The sequence below is a fragment of the Pteropus vampyrus genome, unplaced genomic scaffold (assembly GCF_000151845.1).
Source record: "Pteropus vampyrus isolate Shadow unplaced genomic scaffold, Pvam_2.0 Scaffold452, whole genome shotgun sequence".
In the NCBI taxonomy this organism is placed as follows: Eukaryota; Metazoa; Chordata; class Mammalia; order Chiroptera; family Pteropodidae; genus Pteropus; species Pteropus vampyrus.
Genome location: NW_011889233.1, coordinates 785,384 through 803,298, shown reverse-complemented (window position 1 = coordinate 803,298; position 17,915 = coordinate 785,384). Strand labels below are relative to the sequence as shown.

The 17,915-nt window shown below is 56.1% G+C and overlaps 2 protein-coding genes across 2 annotated transcripts; one reads left to right on the top strand and one right to left on the bottom strand.

Annotated features, from left to right (window-relative positions):
• Positions 1-232: 232 nt before the first annotated feature.
• Positions 233-2,932, top strand: LOC111732381 (inactive serine/threonine-protein kinase TEX14-like). The gene is made up of 8 exons (XM_023524231.1): positions 233-287; positions 746-1,318; positions 1,399-1,592; positions 1,665-1,737; positions 1,824-1,912; positions 2,002-2,175; positions 2,696-2,745; positions 2,836-2,932. Exons 2-8 carry the CDS (start codon positions 1,258-1,260, stop codon positions 2,930-2,932), a joined length of 738 nt encoding a protein of 245 aa, XP_023379999.1. The 5' UTR covers positions 233-287; positions 746-1,257.
• A 108-nt stretch (positions 2,933-3,040) lies between these two features.
• Positions 3,041-17,887, bottom strand: ARHGAP33 (Rho GTPase activating protein 33). The gene is made up of 22 exons (XM_011381808.2): positions 15,970-17,887; positions 13,920-14,017; positions 13,757-13,841; positions 13,312-13,392; positions 13,069-13,206; positions 12,541-12,633; positions 11,862-11,984; positions 11,695-11,772; positions 11,543-11,609; positions 11,400-11,459; positions 11,148-11,300; positions 10,962-11,064; positions 9,613-9,757; positions 9,450-9,532; positions 9,258-9,365; positions 7,752-7,897; positions 6,966-7,119; positions 6,736-6,881; positions 6,582-6,656; positions 4,803-5,471; positions 4,321-4,712; positions 3,041-4,239 (listed from the first exon to the last, which is right to left on the bottom strand). Exons 1-22 carry the CDS (start codon positions 15,973-15,975, stop codon positions 3,442-3,444), a joined length of 3,801 nt encoding a protein of 1,266 aa, XP_011380110.1. The 5' UTR covers positions 15,976-17,887; the 3' UTR covers positions 3,041-3,441.
• Positions 17,888-17,915: the final 28 nt, after the last annotated feature.

Sequence of the window (17,915 nt, the reverse complement as noted above, 5' to 3'; positions counted from 1 at the left end):
GCCACCCCAGGGCGAGCCCGACTGCACCTATGAGAGCAGCTCCCATACAGTCATGGTCAAGTGAGAGACTACCCCTCCCACACCCCTGCCTGGTTGTCCAGCAGAGCTCTGGAGAGAGTCCAGCTCTCCTGCTCCCCTCACAAGGAAAATCTCCTTGTCTCAGAAGCATACTCCCCCCACCCCCCAATCTCCAGCCTTCTGTGGAGGGGCCACTCAGTGACCGTGCGGCAGCTGAAGGGCCCTGGAACCCAGACTGATGTGCTGTTGGCTGACCTTCAGCATTGCAGGTATGCCACCCTCAGCCTTCTCCCCAGGCCAGCCCAGTCCCACAGACCAGTCTCCTGCCTGTTCTGCTTACTCAAGTATTTCATAAACAGAAGGCCAAGGAGTGTGGCAATGGCCACAGTTACTGAGTCTTCACCTTTGGGCTGGCACGTGGCATGGAGCCCTCCTACTAGTGACCATCTACCCCACTGGAAAGTGGGTACCCAGTTCTGTGTCCTGTGTCTTGTAGGCTGCAGAGAGGTGGGTGTAGGGAGGGGTACCACGAACAGGGTACACAGTGGGTGCTGGCTCTCTGACGGCCAGCACCGTCTCTGTGTGACCTGGGGTCTCACTTTCTCTCTTGCCCAGTAGCTGGTGTAGATCAGCAGCCCCTGGCACATAGTGACCTGTTCCCAGGGGCAGCCCCCGCCCCATACAGGTCAGAGTCTCCTTGTGAGTGGCATGCTCTCTTCCCACCCAGCACCCTGCACCACCCCAACCTGTTGCTTCTGATGGCACTGAGCCCCTCGGCGGACCTGTCGGAGCTGCGCCTTCTCTTTGAGCCTGTGTGGCTAGGCTCCCTGCATGTGGTGCTGCACCCCCAGGGACCGAGCAAGGGGTGGCCCTGCACTGTGCCAGGCCTGCTGCCTGGCTGCCTGTTGCTACAGGTGCTAGAGGCCTTGTTGTTCCTGCAGGCCCGCTGGCATGCTCATGGTGGCCTTAGCTCGCATGCTGTGCAGCTGGTGCGGCCAGGCCTGGCCAAGGTGGGCAGCCTGGAGCACGGGCGCCCACTGCGCCAGTGCTGGCTGCGGCCCAGGTAAGTGCATCTCACCTGCCTGCCCAGTGTTCCTGTTGAGCAGCCAATGACTCACCAGACCCCTCGGCTTCCATAGGCCTCAGCAGGACTACTACTCCTGGGGAAGGCCAGGCCCAGGGCTGCCCCCGCCTCCCGAATTGTACCCATGGCTGCCACTTGAGCTCATCTGCGGTGATATGCCTGCTACCACCTCAGACCTCTATAGCTTCTGCATCCTGGCCCAGGAGGTCTTCACTGGTCAGTGAGTGACCCTATACCTTGCCCCACTGAGACACCCCCCACTCCCATTTTGGTTCTCCAATCATGCTTCCTCACAGGAGAGCTGCCCTGGGCTGGAAAAGAGGGGCCTGAGGTAAAGGCTAAACTGGAGGCAGGTGAGAGCCCAGCCCTGAACCCCCTGGTGCCAACCCCTTACCAGGCCTTGGTTCGGGCTGGACTGGGCCGAGGGCCTGCTGACCGCTGGGGCAGCCTACAGAATACCCGATACCTGCTACGGGAGGCCATGGCTCAGGTACATGACAGGTTAGCAGGGGTGAATGGTAGCCATGGAAGACAGGGCCCACATCCAATCTCCTTTCCACAGGACTCGGCTCCTGAGGTGAGCTTCCTGATGGATTGGACCACACTGTGCCCTGCACCCCACGGTTCCCCACCAGGTTAGAGGGCAAGGAGGGGTGGTGGCCAGTGCTAGGCACAACTCAGCTGTACCCCCCCATTCCAACCAAATGGTTTGTCCCTCCAGAGACACTGTACTATGAGGTAGCTTCTCGAGCCAAGACCACACCCAGGCCTGAGTCCCCCATAAGGTCCCTGGGCCCCTTCCAATCCCAGGTAGGAGCCAGGGCGGGGATGTGGAGGACTAAGGGAGTTGTGGGACACCTGGACCAACCATGGCAGCTCTCTGCCATTGCTCTCTGCAGGTCCTGGAGACTCCTCAGGTCGTGGGCCACAGCAGAGTCCAGAGGGACACAGCCTGGGACTCAGGTAGCAGCTTGACTCTAGGCAGCAGTCCCAGTCCCAGCCCTGGCTTCTGCCCAGGCCACAGCCCCACAACCAGGGTCAGCTTGCAGCACTGCCTGGAACCCAGCTCAACAGTATGGATACCCCAAGCCCTGTACGACCATCCAGTCCCTAACCTGTGACCCCTACCCCCAGTTGTCACCAGCCCCAATTTCCCTGGCTGTCTCTCCTTTGACCAGGGAACCCTACAGGACCCCCAGCTGTCCCTTCAATGACCTGTGACTCCTGACCAACCCTGCTTCTCCCAGGGCCTTGCCCTACACTCCAGCCTTCAGGACTCAGCCTCCCCACTGGGGAGTCAGGGCTCTGTAGAACAGCTTAAGGGGAAGTTCTCAGCCAAGATCCCAGCCCTGCAGGGGCTTAGATGACACACACACAGGGCTGTCCTGCTGGACTCCCAGCCCTGGGAGCCCAAACCATGCCTGCTGACCCACAGGAAGGCTTCCCATACCCTGGAGGCTGTTGGCAGGGAAGGCCACTGGGGCAGGTGAAGCAGAAGACCCTGAGCCCATCCCCTGCCCACCCCCCCACCTTACCCCGGTCCATCTGAGCTTCATGGCCACCAGGTAGCAGCTCCAGCTTTTATCCCTGCAGGTGGCCAGCCCTGAGCTGATCAGAGGAGATCCCTTCTCCAGTATGCAGAAGTGAGAAAGGGCCCTTAGTGGGAGGGCCCCTGGGCCCCTTTCTCATTCCTGAGGGCACCTTCCGTCCATCCCTATCCCACTCCTCCCCAGGATGGATCTGTTGGAGGAGATCATGGCCGAGCTACAAGGTGGATGCCAACTCCGAGACAGACCCAGCCTTGACCCCACTCCTGACACAGATTCTTAGGGCTCCCATGGCCTCCTCTCTGCAGATATCACCCTTCAGTGCCTTCCAAGAGGGACTCTCTCCTCAGTATCTGCTGAAAAGATAAAATGAAATAAAATGATAAAGCAATCCATCTGTCCCTGTCTCTTTATTCACTGAGCCCGACATCCGTATTTTCACCATTTTTATTCATTAATTTTGTCAGATGGTTTAGTGGGGTATGTGGGAAGAGATGGGAAGGAGCTGTCCCCCCACCCCCTGTGTACTAGTCAGGACATGCTGGGGGCTCCCGGAGGGAGAGGACATGGTGTCAGTCTAGCCCTCAGATTTGTGAGAGCTGATGGGTGTGCCCTTCAGCCCTGGGTAGGGAAGCCATGATAACAAGTTAGGGACCCACAACAAAAGCAAGTTACAAAGTTAGAAACCTGGGGTAGGGGTCAGGAGCTCAAGAAAATACAAAATAAGGGATTGGGTTGGGCCAAGATCAGTGAGGGAGAAGGGAAGGGAGGAAGGTCTCTCTCAGCTCTGGCTCAGCAGTAGCTTCGAGTTTGGCCCTCAGGGTGGAGGGACCAGCTGGGAGTGGGGTAGGGGGGTGGGGGACCAGCCCCTTCCCTTCCTTGTCCCCCATTCCTGTACAAGGACCCTCGGTGGTGCTCGCCCCCTCTGCCATAGGCTGGTGGGGCTGCCCGGTAGAACAGGAGAGGCTCGGGAGGGCCCCAGGGCCCAGGCACCCTGTGAGGGGTGTGGGGGCCCCAGGGGGCCCGCTGTTTCTGGGGTATGTGGGGGGCTGGGGGACCAGGATCTGAATGGCTACGGGGGTGCGCAGGAGGGGAGGAGGAGCTAGAAGAGGCAGGTGAGGGACCCCTGGGACCTAGGGCTAGGTTGACATAGAGGGGCTCAGGCCGGGTGGGGCGCCGGGTGGGGTGCTGAGGGGCCGAATAGCCCAGGTGGTTATGGGGAAAGCAGGAGGGGGGTGGTGGGTAGCTGAGCAGGAAGTTGGGGGACCTGTGGAGTGGTGGCGATTGGCCAAGCATGCCATATGAGGCATTGAGCCTATCTGGGGGCATGGAGCGAAAGGGACTCCAGGACTGGGTGGGGCCAGAGTAGGGGGACCCCTCACCTGCCTCTATTTCATAGTATAGGTTCTCTCCCCTGTCAAGTGGTGCAGGAGGACCCAAGGAGCTCCTCCAGACTGGAGCTGGGGAGCTGGGCTGGAAGGATGGGGAGGCCAGAGGGTACAAGCCTGATTTGGGGACCCCAAGAAAGGGTGGCAGGCACTCCCGGGGGGCTGAGGAGAAGCAGCCGGGGGTTCTCACAGAAGCAGGAACCTGTGAGGAGACAGAACATGGGAACTAGGCCGATGTCTCTGGCACATTGCAGCCCCCACCTGTCCTGAGCTGGGCACTGACCTGGGCAGGGCCTCTGCGTCCCCTCCTTGAGATCCCTGTGGGCCGCTGGCTCCTCACCAGGCTCCCATCACTTTGTTGCCTTGGTAGGGAGGGTGGGGGTCCTGGAGCCCAGGCACCTGGGTGGGCTAGGGAGTGGGTGGGTGGCCCACTCCCTGAGGTCCCCGGGGGCTTACTGCCCACCTCCAAGGACAGTGAGCGGCAGAAAGGGGAGTGGGGAGCAGATGGGGTGCTCCCATGCTCCTGTTGGTTCTGTCTCTGGGCCACCTGCTGAGCCTGCTCAGCCAGGGCCAGGGCCATGAGGCGTGCTGGGTTCTTGGGGGGTGGAGGTGGAGCACCCCCAGGGCGCAGGAGAGACAGGGGTGGGGGCAGCAGTGGCGAATCCATACCAGGTCCTACACAGAGGAATGGGAAGGGGTGTCAGCCAGGTCGTGAGTGCAGCCTTAGGGTCTGTGAGGGTGTGGGGCGGGCTGAGTAGGACTTACCATGCTGGCCTTGGGCTCCCTGAGGACCAGGTAGTGCCAGCTTATTGCAGATTTCCTGTTGGCAGGTGTCACTTAGCTGGGCTTCAGCTCCATGCAGCAGCAGGGGAATGAGATGGGGGCGCAGGCCTGGGCTGGGGGCTGGCTTTGGGGTGGCTGAGGCAGGTGTTCCCCCAGCCCCTAGCAGCTCCAAGACAGCAGGTGGCACTGTTACAGCCAAGGGCTCTGAGATGTCCAGGGCAGTGGGTGAGGCAGGGCTGGTGGGCCCACAGGGAGAGAGGGCCTGGGGGGTTACCCTGGGTGGGAAGGCAGAAGCAGGGGCCGGGGGGGCCGGGCTGGCAGGAGGTGCAGGGTCCCCTGGGGTGGGGCTGCTGCAGCGAAAGGTAAGGGGATCAAAGTCAAGCCCCCGGAGCCCCTCCAGGCAGTGGGGTGGGCTGAAGTCCAGCTCATCACCATCATCTAGCCAGGCTGAAGTTCGGTGCGAAGGGGAACCGGAGAGTGCCCCCAGCCCGGCTGCTGAGGACTCAGAGGACTCAGAGGACTCAGAGGACTCAGAGGACTCAGAGGAAGAGGACGAGGACAGGCTTTCGCAGGAGCCAGCAGGTGCCGGGCCCACTGGGAAAGCATCACTGCTGGAGTGGGGTCGCCGTAGCCTGTGCAGCCTCTGGAGGCCTAGAAGGGCAGTGGGTAGGGGCAGTTAGGGCCCAGGGCTCAGAACTTTCCATACCTGTACATCAGTGAGAATAGGGCACACAACCCAGGAGGCTGGAGAAATAACATACAGAGGACCTTCCCCAGATAGGGTCACAACTGGCTTCGAATCCAGGGAGAACTATTCAGACTCATAATGATAAAGGAAATGAATGGCAAGTTCATGAGGGGAACCATTCAAGATCCAAAGGCCAGAATAAAATCCAGCAACCCAATGGGCTGTGAGTATGAGACCAACCGGATTTCAAACAAGGCTGTTGGGAATACAGACTGGGGCGACACATTTGGAAAACAATGGCCTTGTCTTGTTCAGTGGAACGCGAGCATACACTCGAGTATGCACAGCCATTCCTGGATATGTATAGAGCTCTCAGGTGTGGGGCATGGCAGGGAGTGCCCATAAGAGCCCCCCAAATCCGTTGGAGGTAAGATGGGCAAGCGACTCCCCATGGGATATCCACATGGAACACTAGAGATCAGCAGAGAAGAGAGAGCCTGACTTACACCCAGCAACATGGATGGTAGTCTGTAATGCAGTGGTGACAGTCAAGTTCCACATAGAGAATAATACCCTCTTTCTTATAATACCTTTAATTAAAGTTCAAAATGACTAGAACTGTGCAGTATGTTATTTACACATACACCTATACGTGATAAAACCTTGAAAACAAGGGGATGATGACCATTAAATCTAGAGGATGCCTCTGGTGGGGAGGCAGCAGGTGGGAAAGGGGAGGAGTCTGCAGGTAAAGTAGTGGGGCTCTTTTAGTTCTGGCCAGTGGGTTCATTGGCGTTCATTATATTATTTAAATTTTTTCAAAGGGAATGAATGAATGAATGAATGAATGAATGAATGAATGAATAAATAAATAAATAAATAAAAGAACCCTGTATGGACCGATGATCATGAACCAAGGGTGATGCTTTATCCAACTCATAGTACCCAATGTCCAGATTAAAACTAAAAAATCCCAAGACCCCTAAATTTGAAGTACAGCACTGGGAGGCCAACTCAGGGCCCCAGCCCCACCTAGCTCCACCCAGGTACAGACCAGGCCACGCTGAGCTCACCAGCACCACTGGCCTGCGATGACAGAGACTCTTCACTCTTGGCAGATCTTAGTGTGACTGTGTCAGGTCGGCTCCCTGCAAGGAGAGGTAGAAGGGTCACAGGGGCGCTCCATCGTGCGTCCTCCACCACCACACTGATTGCCCGATCTCTGACCTGAAGGCTGTGGTGGAGCGCGTGTGCTCCCCAGCCAGGGAAGAGGCTTCTTTCGGGGGATGCTGGGGCCCCGGCCCAGTGCAAAGAAGGTCTTCCAGCTGCTACCCCCTGACTTCCGCTGTTTCTCGCCTCTTTCCCCTTTCCTCCTGGGGTTTGAATGAGACATAGGAGGCGGTCTGAGGAGCTGGGGTCTCCGAGCTAACCACTCTACTCCCTGGCATCCCACTCACCTTTCTGCAGGTGAGGCTGAGGCCTTGGGAACTGTAGAGTCAGTGGGTGTCCCCAGCCGGCCCTGGGTGCGAGCCTGAGCTTCCTCCAGTGTCAGCAGGCGAGTAGAGGGGCCGCTGCCCGCAAGGGACTTGGGCCTGGGAAGGAGGCAGCGGCCTGGGGAGTTGGGAAAGTAGATGGCAGTCAGCCTGGAGGCCATTCAAGGCCACAGGCAAAGCCAAGCACTACAGCCCAAGCCCCGGCCCCAAAGCGTGCCCCCCGGGCTGGCAAGGCAGGGGACCAGAGAGGATCAGGCGGGAATGGGTGGGCAGCAGGCAGGTGAGGAGGAGGAGTGAGGCAGAACCAGCTGATGAGGCAGCTCCCAGCAGCTAGCGAGGGCAGCGGCTCTGGCTTCAGTTACCTCGGGCCAGTGGGCCCTCCGATGTGCTGAATCCTGATTGGGCTGGGGTCCGGGGCAGGGCAGGGAGTCTAGGTGGGGCTGGGGCAGGGTCAAGTCTGGGGACCTCCCACCTCCTCCCAGGTGGACCCCTGGCCCCAAGTGCCCCCAGGAGCTACAAGGGGTGAAGGAAGAACGATGTCCGGGCCAAGAAGTGGGGATCCTGAGCGTAGGAGCTGAAATGAGAAGGGTGGGGAGGGGAGGGAGAGGCCGGGGCGGGGTCCTCAAGGAGCCTGGAGGGAGGTCCAGCTTTAGTGGGTAGGGACTGGGCTGGGAGCCCACCTGCCCTCCCACTGCAGCCCTGACAATGAGGAGGTAGTAGCCAGGACTTCAGGGGGTAGGATGAGCATACCTGCAGGGTCAAGGCCAGCAGAGGCGAAGGTGTCACTGAACAGGACATCCACATGCGTGAGCAGGAATTCCACCACCACCGACTGCACTCGAACCTCCCGGAAGGCCGCTGCCCCACCCAGCCCCACCGATTCCAGCTCCATAGACCTGGATAGGAAGAGAGAGAAGGCGATAAGATGCCTTGAACCGCAGCTGAGGGGTTCTGGCTAGGTACGGTGGGGAGCCAATGGAAGCAATGACTGTCATTCAACACCTCTGACCTTATCAAACTGATCACATCCAGAACTGGGTTCTGAACCTTTCCCCAAACCTGTTCCCTTCTCATCTTCCCCATCTCAGTCAATGCAGTCCTTTAGTGGTTCAGGCCAGACACCTTGGAATTGTCCTTGACCCCTCTCTTTCTCTCACACCCACATCCAATCTGTCCGTACATCCTGTGGGCTCCAACCACAAAATCTGTACAGAATCTAAACTCTTCTCCCCCTCCACTGCCCTACCCTGGCCCAATCTCCATCCCCACTCCCCTGGACCTCACAGCTACCTACCCCCTGATCTCCTGCTCCCACCCCTGCCCCCACATTCTGCTCCCCACGCACCCAGAGGGAGCCTGTGAACCCCCGAGTCAGGTCAAGGCCCTCCCAGCTCAGAGCCTTCCCTGGCTGTACCTCGCTCCTGGTAAAAGCAAAGTTCTCACCATGACCTATAACCCATAAGCCACTCCTCTATCTGGTTCCCAGGACCTCTCTGACTTCATCATCTCCTCCTGTGCCCCAATCCCTCACTCACTCACTCACTCACTCACTCGCTCACTTAGATCCAGCCACACTGGCCTCTCTGTTGTTCCTCCTGACCCAGACCCAGGACCTTTGCACTTGCTGTTCCCTCTGCCTGGTTTGCTCCTCCCCAGATATCCACATGGACCCCTCTCACCTTCTCCAATTTGATCCCAATGTGACCTTCTCAATGGAGTCTTCCCTAACCACCTATTTAAAATTGTAAACCTTCCCTGTATTCCAGGTCCATATTTGTTTTTTCTTTCCCATAGTTCCTATACCCACCATCTGATGTACCACCTACTTTATTTAGGACAGAGAGCTTGTCTGTCTCGGTCACCATCAAATCCTCTGGGGCTTACCCTGCTGCTGGCCATAGAAGACTTCTTACTGAAGCCTTCCCTGACACTGTAGCTAAACATTCTGAAATGCAATGACCCTGCATATCCCCATTCCCTACTTTGTAATCTTTCTCCTTGTCACTTACAACTAGAAGACCATACTCCGTATTTTCTTCTTGATGGTTCATTGTCAATGAGAACATGAGGTCAGAACGATAGGATCTTGCTCACTACTCTGTCCCCACTGCTGAGAACAGGGGCTGGCACCCTGGAGGTACTTAATAAATATGAACAAGAGAACAAAAGTTGGGTGGATTCCTAGGGTCCGTGTAGGCTTGGAGCTCAGTCTGTGGGAGGGAGCTTGGGTGACAGGCTGATGAGCTGCCAGCTTACCGTAGCAGGTTGGGCGCCCAGACAATGGCCAGGTTGCGGGCATGCATGCTGGTGTTGGCACTGTGTCTCGCCATGCGGGCCAAGTGCCTCAGCAGATATTCCAGGGTCCTGGGGGTAGGAGTGGAGGGGGCCACCTGAGCCTCAACTCCCTTGTGAGTCCACCACATCCCTTCTCTGCTCCTCCTGGTTTACCTGTAGTGTGGCGGGGGCAGCTGCTGGATGACATCATGGATGCGCACCAGGCGTTCTTCTTCTCCAGGCACTGACATGGCCTCCTGAGATTGTGCACAGTTGTGATGGAGGCTGGGCCCAATGCATCCCAGCACCCTCCAACCTTGGCAACTCCCTTACTCACGCTAAACTTCCCGTAGAGCTGATATGTGAGCAAAGGGTTGGGCAGCTCTCGGAAGTAGAGCTTGCAGAGGGAGGACACACTGTGGATGTCCTGCAGGAAGGCTGGGCCAGACAGTTCAGGGATCCTCTCACTGTCAAACTCATGCCTAACGCCACCAGGTCAAGGTCAAGGAGAAGGAAGACTTGGGTCAGAGCTGGCCCACCTGGCTGTGCCCTCCTTGCTCCCCTGACTGCAACCCTCTTTCTGTGCTGGGCACTTCAGAGGCAGAGCCTTACTGGACCTGCAATAACCCTGTGTGCCCAAGACGAGGGTGCCCCATTTTACAGGGGACACCGAGGCTCAGGTGAGAGGTACTCCTGCCTATAGCTACCCAAGGCTGACTCTAGAGAGTGACCATGCTTTTTCTACCAAGTTGTGCCATTCTCCTGGCTTCAAGAGGTCACTGGAAAATGTGGCTGAAATCCCAGCAGCCCCTACATGCAACTGCCTGGTGGTGTCCAACTGCTCAAGGGTAAAAACTCAATGCATGTGACCTCATGACATGTCTCTCACTGCCCCTAGGCTCCGTGCTCTCACTTCATGGCCTCTTATCAGACTCAGGGCTCTTGCCTCACTGCTTCCCACCTCCTAGACTGTCATGTACGCTGTCCCTTCTCGGCTCAGAACCTTCCTGTGGGTCCCCTTCATTCTGAGTAAAAGCCAAAATCCTAACAGTTATCAAAGAGGCCTTGTAGGCTCTGCCCCTAATTACTTCTCAGACATCAACTCCTGCTGCTTTCCCCTTTGGACTGGCTGTTCCCTCCACCGCGAATGCTTTCCCCAGGATGTCCACGCGGCTTGCTCACTTCCTTGTAAAGGCCAGAGGGAGCTTTTCCCCAGGAGGCCTTCTCTGTCCACTCTATTTAAACAGCAATACCTCTCCCAGATTTATTATTATGACCCTCCTTATCACCCAACCTTTTGCTCCCCATAGCACTTGTCACCTACTAGTAAACTCTCTCATTTCCTCCTTGATTGTCTCTACTTCCAGTATGTGAGCCCCGTGAGGGTGAGAATTTCTGGTTGTCTCATTCACCACCGTGTCCCTAGTGCCTAGTGCTTGGCATGTGACAGGTGCTCAATGAAAGTGATCTGTCTGCTTCTAATGCTCATTCTTCTCTCACCTCTCAGGCCTCAGCTGGGGTGTCATTTCCTCAAAGAAGCCCTCCCTGCCTCCAGCCCCGGTCCAGCATTGTTCTATGCCCTCCTAACTCCCAAGAACTCTGTGCCCCCAGCACATGGCACAGGGCCTGGACTAAAGATGCTCAGTAAATGTTTGTAGAGGGAAGGGGTTGGTGGAAGGCCCTCACCGTAGCCTCTGGATATTGGATGACACGCCTGAGAGCCGGTAGATTCCATCCACCACCCCATGGGCCTCAATAAACTCAGAGCAGCAGCGAAGCACCTGGGGCACTGGGAGAAAGCAGTGGGGTCAGGGTTGGGTAGTCGAATCTCGGGTGGGAGGGGTGGGCTGGGCAGGTGGGCCTGGGCCTCACCATCCTGGCCTGAGTTACTGAGGTGCTCTCCAAGGTCACAGCCGAACACCCTCTGCCGCAGGATGCCCCGCTGTCGCAGCCGCTGCCGAGAAGGGCGGGAGCGCATGAAGGTACGCAGGAGGCCAGCCAGCTTCCCACGTGGCCGGGGCACAGCTGTGGGGTTGAAGGCAGGCCACACAAGGTCAGTGCAGCCACCAGTCTGGTGGGGTGGTGGGGGGGCAGGGGCCTGGCCCCTTGTTTCCAATCCATTACCTGAGGTCAGAGAAGAGATACCCTGGGGAGTTGGGACACCACATGGGGGACCATCAGCATCTGTGGGGTGAACGATGGGTGGAAAGAATGAAAGGCAGGCAAAAGATGCAGGAAGGCCTCCCCACTTTGTCCCTGGCACTTACCCCCCTTGAATCCTGGACCAGGCCGCTCTGTGAATAGCTCCACACACTCACTGGGGAAGAAACCGACCTGAGGAGGGTTCAGGGTCAGTGCCTGGGCTGCCATAGCTCATGTAGCACCCTAGCTTTACCTGTCCACCCCAAGTCAGGCTCACCTGGAAGCCTCTCTTGCCCCGCCACCAGCTCCGATCCTCTGTGGGCGGCATGTCGATAACTGAGACAATGTCTCCCACCTGGAAGTGGGCAGATGAGAGGAGAGAGGGTCAGAGGTGGCTGGGAAGTGGGGCATCCAGCTCTGGAATCTGTTCCCCCACAGCCTCACCTCGAAGGATAGCTCATCTGGTGCCTGGGCTGTGTACCGTTTCACCACGTGGGCAGCGGCCACTGCAGGGATATTGAGGGAGGCCTCTTCACTGAGGAGCAGCCGCCGGCCATGGTTGTCCAGCTGAGATGGAGGGGGGATGTTGCAGGGAGAGGCCGGAGGTGATAATAAAGGTGGAGAACGTTCCTTCATGCCTACTTGTCCCCCACTTAAGAGCCCCAGTCACTCAGAGCTATTGGTCAAACACTAAAATTCATGCCCCTTCTTTTCCATCACAGGAGGACTTGCCTGCTCTGAAGTCCTCCTGATACACCCCTGGACCCTCATTCTCCATAGCACATCTGCTATCTAAAAAGCTGCTGGTTTAAGTCACTTAGCCAGGCATTCTGTTACAGCCAAATCTATTTCTAACTGATGTACCTTGAAATCCTCACATCCCCACAGCCCAACACCTGCACACGCGCGCGCGCGCACGCGCACACACACACACACACACACACACACACACAGGCGCGTGTGCTTATTCTCACAGGCATGCACCCACACAGACACTGAAATACCAGTGCATCCTCCACTCTGGCTCATTTCTTTCCTTGCCCACACACACTCCCAGGCTGGTTCTCACTCCTCAGACATCCCTCACTCACTCCCAACTCCAAGCCCTGCTGCCCGGGCCCACCTCCATCCAGGTGAGCACAGGCCCGCAGTTGAGGTTACTGTCCACCAGTCCTGACAGGGTCTCCAGGTATTGCAGCAGCAGCGGCACCAGCATCTGTGGGCAGGTTGTCAGGATGGATTCTTACAAGGAGAGCCAAGTGAGCCTACTGCCCTCCTATACTGCCCTAGCTTGCCTCTGGGCAGGACGGATATTCAATCTGAATGCATGGCTGCTGCTCCACTGTTAAGTACTGAAATAGTGTCATATCAGTTGATAAATAGGCTATGCCAAGCTCCCGGGTGCTTCCATTGGTCTGGCCATGTTGACCCTCACACAGAACCCCCCAAACTACCCATGATCCTAAAACTAACCTTCAGAACTTTGCTGCAATTCTAGGGCCTCTCCATTCTGGGCCTCTCCATTCTGACTGGTTGGGACTCAGGCCATACTCGTGTTTAAATATTTATCGATCCCTCTGCTTTGATGGTTTCTCACACAGCTGATGAGGACACCCCGTGGCTGAGGCAGGGGCTGAGATAAGCAGTTTACCTGGGCAGCCCTGGCACCCTCTGGGGGTGGGGGAAGTTCTGGGAGGCAGGAAAACCTCCGGTCAAATATGCACCGGTGAAGGTGGGCATCCAGGGTACGGAAGTCATCATAACTGCGGAGAACTGGCCAGGAACGGCCCTGTGGGAGCAGAAAGGACAGGAGGGAGCAGTGGTCCCATTACACTGAGCTGAGGACCATGGCGACCAGTCCGCTAGGCCAGATGAGAGGCAGGGGTGGCCTCACCTGACAGGTCACCTGTACTCCAAACACGAGCTCATTCTCCCCAGAGAAGCCGGGGCCTTCACGCCCTGGAGATAGTAGGAGCTGTAGAGGGAAAGAAAGGTCCAGGTGAGGGCCTTGCTTTTGTGCCAGTCCTGACCTCTCCAGGTGGGCACTCTTTAGAGGTGGGTCTGTGTTCCCCAAGGACAGGGTCTGGTGATGTCTCAATCAGAGTACAGGGACATGGCACAGAGCATACATCTAACAAAAAAGTTATTGCTAAATGAATAAAGGAACGAATGAACGAATGAATGAACAGCTCTCCCCTTCCGCCCTGCAACTGCTACCACAGACTGTTCAGATGGGTGGAGCAGGTGGTCCCAGGGACTGGTCTCAGGGGCAGGGTGGCTAACATTGCTTCAGGATTGGGTGGGATTTCACCTTCCTACCTGGGTGCAAACCTTCATACCTGAATGTGGCCAAAGTCAACATTCTCATAGTGGAAATGGGCACAGTCAGCCAGCCGGGGGAAGGGACCTCGAGGAGCAGAGAGCCTGGGGAACAGGTGACACATCACTAGCGGCTCCTGTGCTTGGGTCCCTCCTAAGCTGAGCCTCTCCCTCACCTCTTACCTCTTCCCAGACTTCCCCTTCACACTGGGCCCCCCTGTGGTGGGCAGGGGTTGCACTGAGCCCTCCCCTGGGCCGTCCAGGCTGTCAGTGCTTCGAGCCTGCAGAGCAGAAAGAAGAATCAGAGGCCCCCAGGGATGCGAGCACAGAGACAACAGTAGCATTGTTATCTGCCAGCCTGGGCCTAGAGGCCTGAATCACTCCACACACTGCCATGAGCATGAAATAGCAGGGTAGGTCAAGGGGAGGTGAAGGCAGGCCTGAGGATAAGACTTAGTCTTCCTGTGTGGTCTGGGGTGGGGAGCTGGAAAAGCAGGGGTAGAAGGTGAGGCAGGGATAGAGCATGCTGGTACCATTTCTCCAGGTTTAAACCTTTTCTGTGGCTCCTGCAGGATTTTGCCCCTCTACACCTCTCACCGACGTCTGGATTATCACAACTCCCATTTTGTCTTCCTGCTTCCAGCTTCTCCCCTCCTGCTTCTTCATAGCAAGATCCAGTATCATTTTCACACAACACAAATCTGCCTCTGTCTCTCCATAGATTATGGACTTTCAATGGCTCCCTGTTGTCTTCAAGATAAAGTCTGATTCTGTGGTCTCTGTTTACCTCTCCACCCTCATCTCTCCCTCTTGCCTCCACTTTCAGAGCCCTCAAATTTCTAAGAGTCCAAGAAAAGCACCACCTTCTCATTTCCTTCTAAGCCTTTGCAAAGGCTGTTCCCTCTGAATGAAACCCTCTTTCTTGTTCTTTCACTAGGTTCACACCTCCTCATCCCTCAGGTCTCCACTGTTATGTTTCTTCCTCTCAGAAGATCTCCCTGACCTATCAGGCTGTCAAGCACCTCTTTCAGACTCCTCCATTCCCTGAGGTTCCCTCATCCCAGGCTTGATGACTCTGCCTGGGCTTCCCCCATCACAGCCCTGAGCACTCTGGACTGTCTGGTGACAAGTCCATCTCTCCCATTGGACTGTGAACTCCCCAGGATCAGGGCCTAGGGTGAGGGCCCAGTTCCCCAGTATTGCCCAGTACAGAGGTGGGCACAGAATTGGTGTTCCTCACAGGTAAGGTTGTGCCTGATTCTCGGCTCAGTCCCAACACCCAGCGTGTCAGCCCAGTTGCACAGCTGGGGCAGGGTAAAATTTCATGAATTAACCAGCTACCAGATGGAAACTCCCTGGAATGGGCTCTAGCTTCTCCCTCCTTCATATCCCTGCTACTGTGAATTCATCCTTGGGTCTCACCCTCAGATCTGTCCCCCTCCAGCCTATGCTCCCCAAGGCAGGATAGGATCTGACTCTGTGCCTGGAGCACGGGGTCTACACATAGGTCTCAGTCATTTGTTAAGTGAGCAAATGAGGGAATGAATGGATGAATGAGCAGGAGCAGCATGGTGGGAGAGGGAGACAGTAGGGGAGGGAGGATGAAGACAAGAAGATGGAGAGGATCCAAGGATCAAGGGGTTGGGGTGGAGAAAGAAGGAGGAGGGGGCAGCTGGAGAGGCTGAGGTTCAGGCTGTTGGGAATGGATAGAGGAGGGTTAATTGAGAGGGACTGGGATGGAGTGAGAACAAGGAGAAGAAAAGGGTCAGGCTGAGGAAGGAGCTGAATGGGGGTGGGGTTGGAGAATGAGAAAAGGACTGGTAGTAGGGGGAAGAGGGTGCTAGGCCAGGAAGGGGTGGAGGCTGGGATGAGGACTCTGAGGATGGCTCTGGGATGGGGACTGGTGAGGACCCAGGGAGCTTCAGCAGGCCCCTGCAGGAGACACTTGGGGGATGCCTGGTCCTTCCCTGGACCAGCCCCTCCTCCCGAGTCCAAGTCTTCAGCCACTGTCATTCCCATACAGAGCTTGGAAGGGGATGCACGCTGAGAGGGCGGGGCCGGGGTTAGGGCTTGGGACCAAGAATCAGCCCTGGGGACGAGAGGGACCGCGACGAGGGGTGAGGGGTGGCGCAGGCCTCGGACTCGGGCGGGGCCGGGGGCGGGGCGCGCGGGGCGGGGCCGCGCAAGGACAGACTGCCACGCGGACGGACCGACGGCCGCGCGGGCCCCTCACCACCATGGTCGCGTGGCTTCCTCAGACGCTGGACCCCTCGGTCGTCGTCCTTGTCGCCGATGCCACCGCCATGGCGACACAAAGGGGAGGGCGCGAGCCGCGCGCGGGCGGCTGCAGGCTCCGCCCCTAACGGCTGCCCGTGGTTCAGGCGCGCGCCCCACGGAGGCGGAGGCAGTGAGGACGCGGCGCCGCTTCTCATTGGCTCCACCCTTAGCCTTAGGGAGACTCCCCGCCCACCTAGCGGCTTTTCATTGGCTTCGGCTTGGGTACCATCCCAGTCTTGGTCTCTTCGGTCCAGCCCAGAGAAGTTTGACAGCGCCACGCCCATGACCGCTTGTCATTGGCTGTCATTCCTACCCTGAGACACACCCCCAGGTTCTTTATGATTTGCTTCTAACATTTATAATACTAAGCGATGGGCCCTCTTCTTAGTCTACTCTCATTGACTGGTCCACTCTGACGCTCATAATTGGATCCTCCTATGGGCTCAGGGTTTTTCTCCACCCCCAAGCAGTTTTTCAACGTTTCAAACCTCTAATCTCATCTTGTCAGTCCTGCCCCCGCCCACAGAATACTGAGGACTTTCGCCCATCGACGGTTTCCACTGTCTCAGTTGCCCTATATGGTATAACCCTAGGCATTCTGCGACTAGGCCTCGCCCTACCCACTGACATTTTCCTCGCCTTCTCTGATGCTTATTACAGGCCTGCCTCCAACCTGGACTCCTTTTTCCTAGGAATAAGTTTAGCCTATAATGCCAGAACATGGCATGCCTCCCATAAGGCCAATCTCAATTGTTCCCATCGCTGACTGGGCCAGGCTCAGAAGACACTGTGTAACAACGCCCTTTCCAAGAAGACTTTCCCATTGGTCATGCCCTCAACAAAGCTCTCACCTCAGAAGGTACATCCTTGATCCATGCACTCATTCATTCAAAAACTTAATTTGTGGAAATATCAGTAACCAAAACAAGGGAACATATTCCCTGCCCAGGATGAACTCAAAAACTAGTGGGAGAAAACAGTGAATAAATATTTAAAAATATAGAATATTAGGTGATAAGTTCTATGGATAAAAATTAAGCAGGGACCGGGGAAAGGGGGTGCTGGGAGAAGGTCAATTTAAAGTTACTTATTTCAATTTATTGAACTTGCAGACCTCACTCCTATCACAGATATTTCCCACATGATGTTCACCCTATCTGGTGTATTCTCCACAAGCCCTGTCCCTTTACCTCTGTGGTGGCTGCAAATTCTTTGACATGCCTCTCATGAAAAGGTGGATATGCCCCCTTCTCTTTGAATCTTGGCAGGACTGTGACGACTTCCACCAATAAAGAATAGTAGAATGAACACTACATGATTTCCAAGGCTAGGTAGTAAAAGACAATGCAGCTTTTTTCTTGTCCACTGGAATGACTAGCTCTAGAGTTGTTGAGGCATCAAGTGAGAAATGCAACTACGCTGGTAGCCATGCTGTGTGGAAGCCCAAGCCACATGGAAATTATGTGTAGGCACTACAGCCATAATTCCAGCTCATCATCTGAGCCCTGGTTGCCAGATTTTTTGTGAAGAAGCTCCAGAGGTTCCATATTCAGCTGTCGAATCACCTGAGTCTTCCCAGTTGAACCTCTAGACACCATGAAGCAGAGACAAATTGTCCCCAACTATGCCATGTCCAAATTTGACTCACGGAATCCATAAACATAATAAAATGATTGTTTTTAGCCATTAAGTTTTGGGGGTGGCTTATTACCCAGCAATAGTAATTGGGATGACCCTTTGTCAACTAGTTAATTCCTGTCTCAGCTTAAATGTAACTTCCTTAAAATCCTTCTAGGCCCTATTCTCTCCTCAACTAGATCAGGTTATTCTACTATAAACATCTTTGATTTCTCCTTTTATCTAAACATCTATTTCCTTCTTGTTGGTTTCATTTAAATGTAT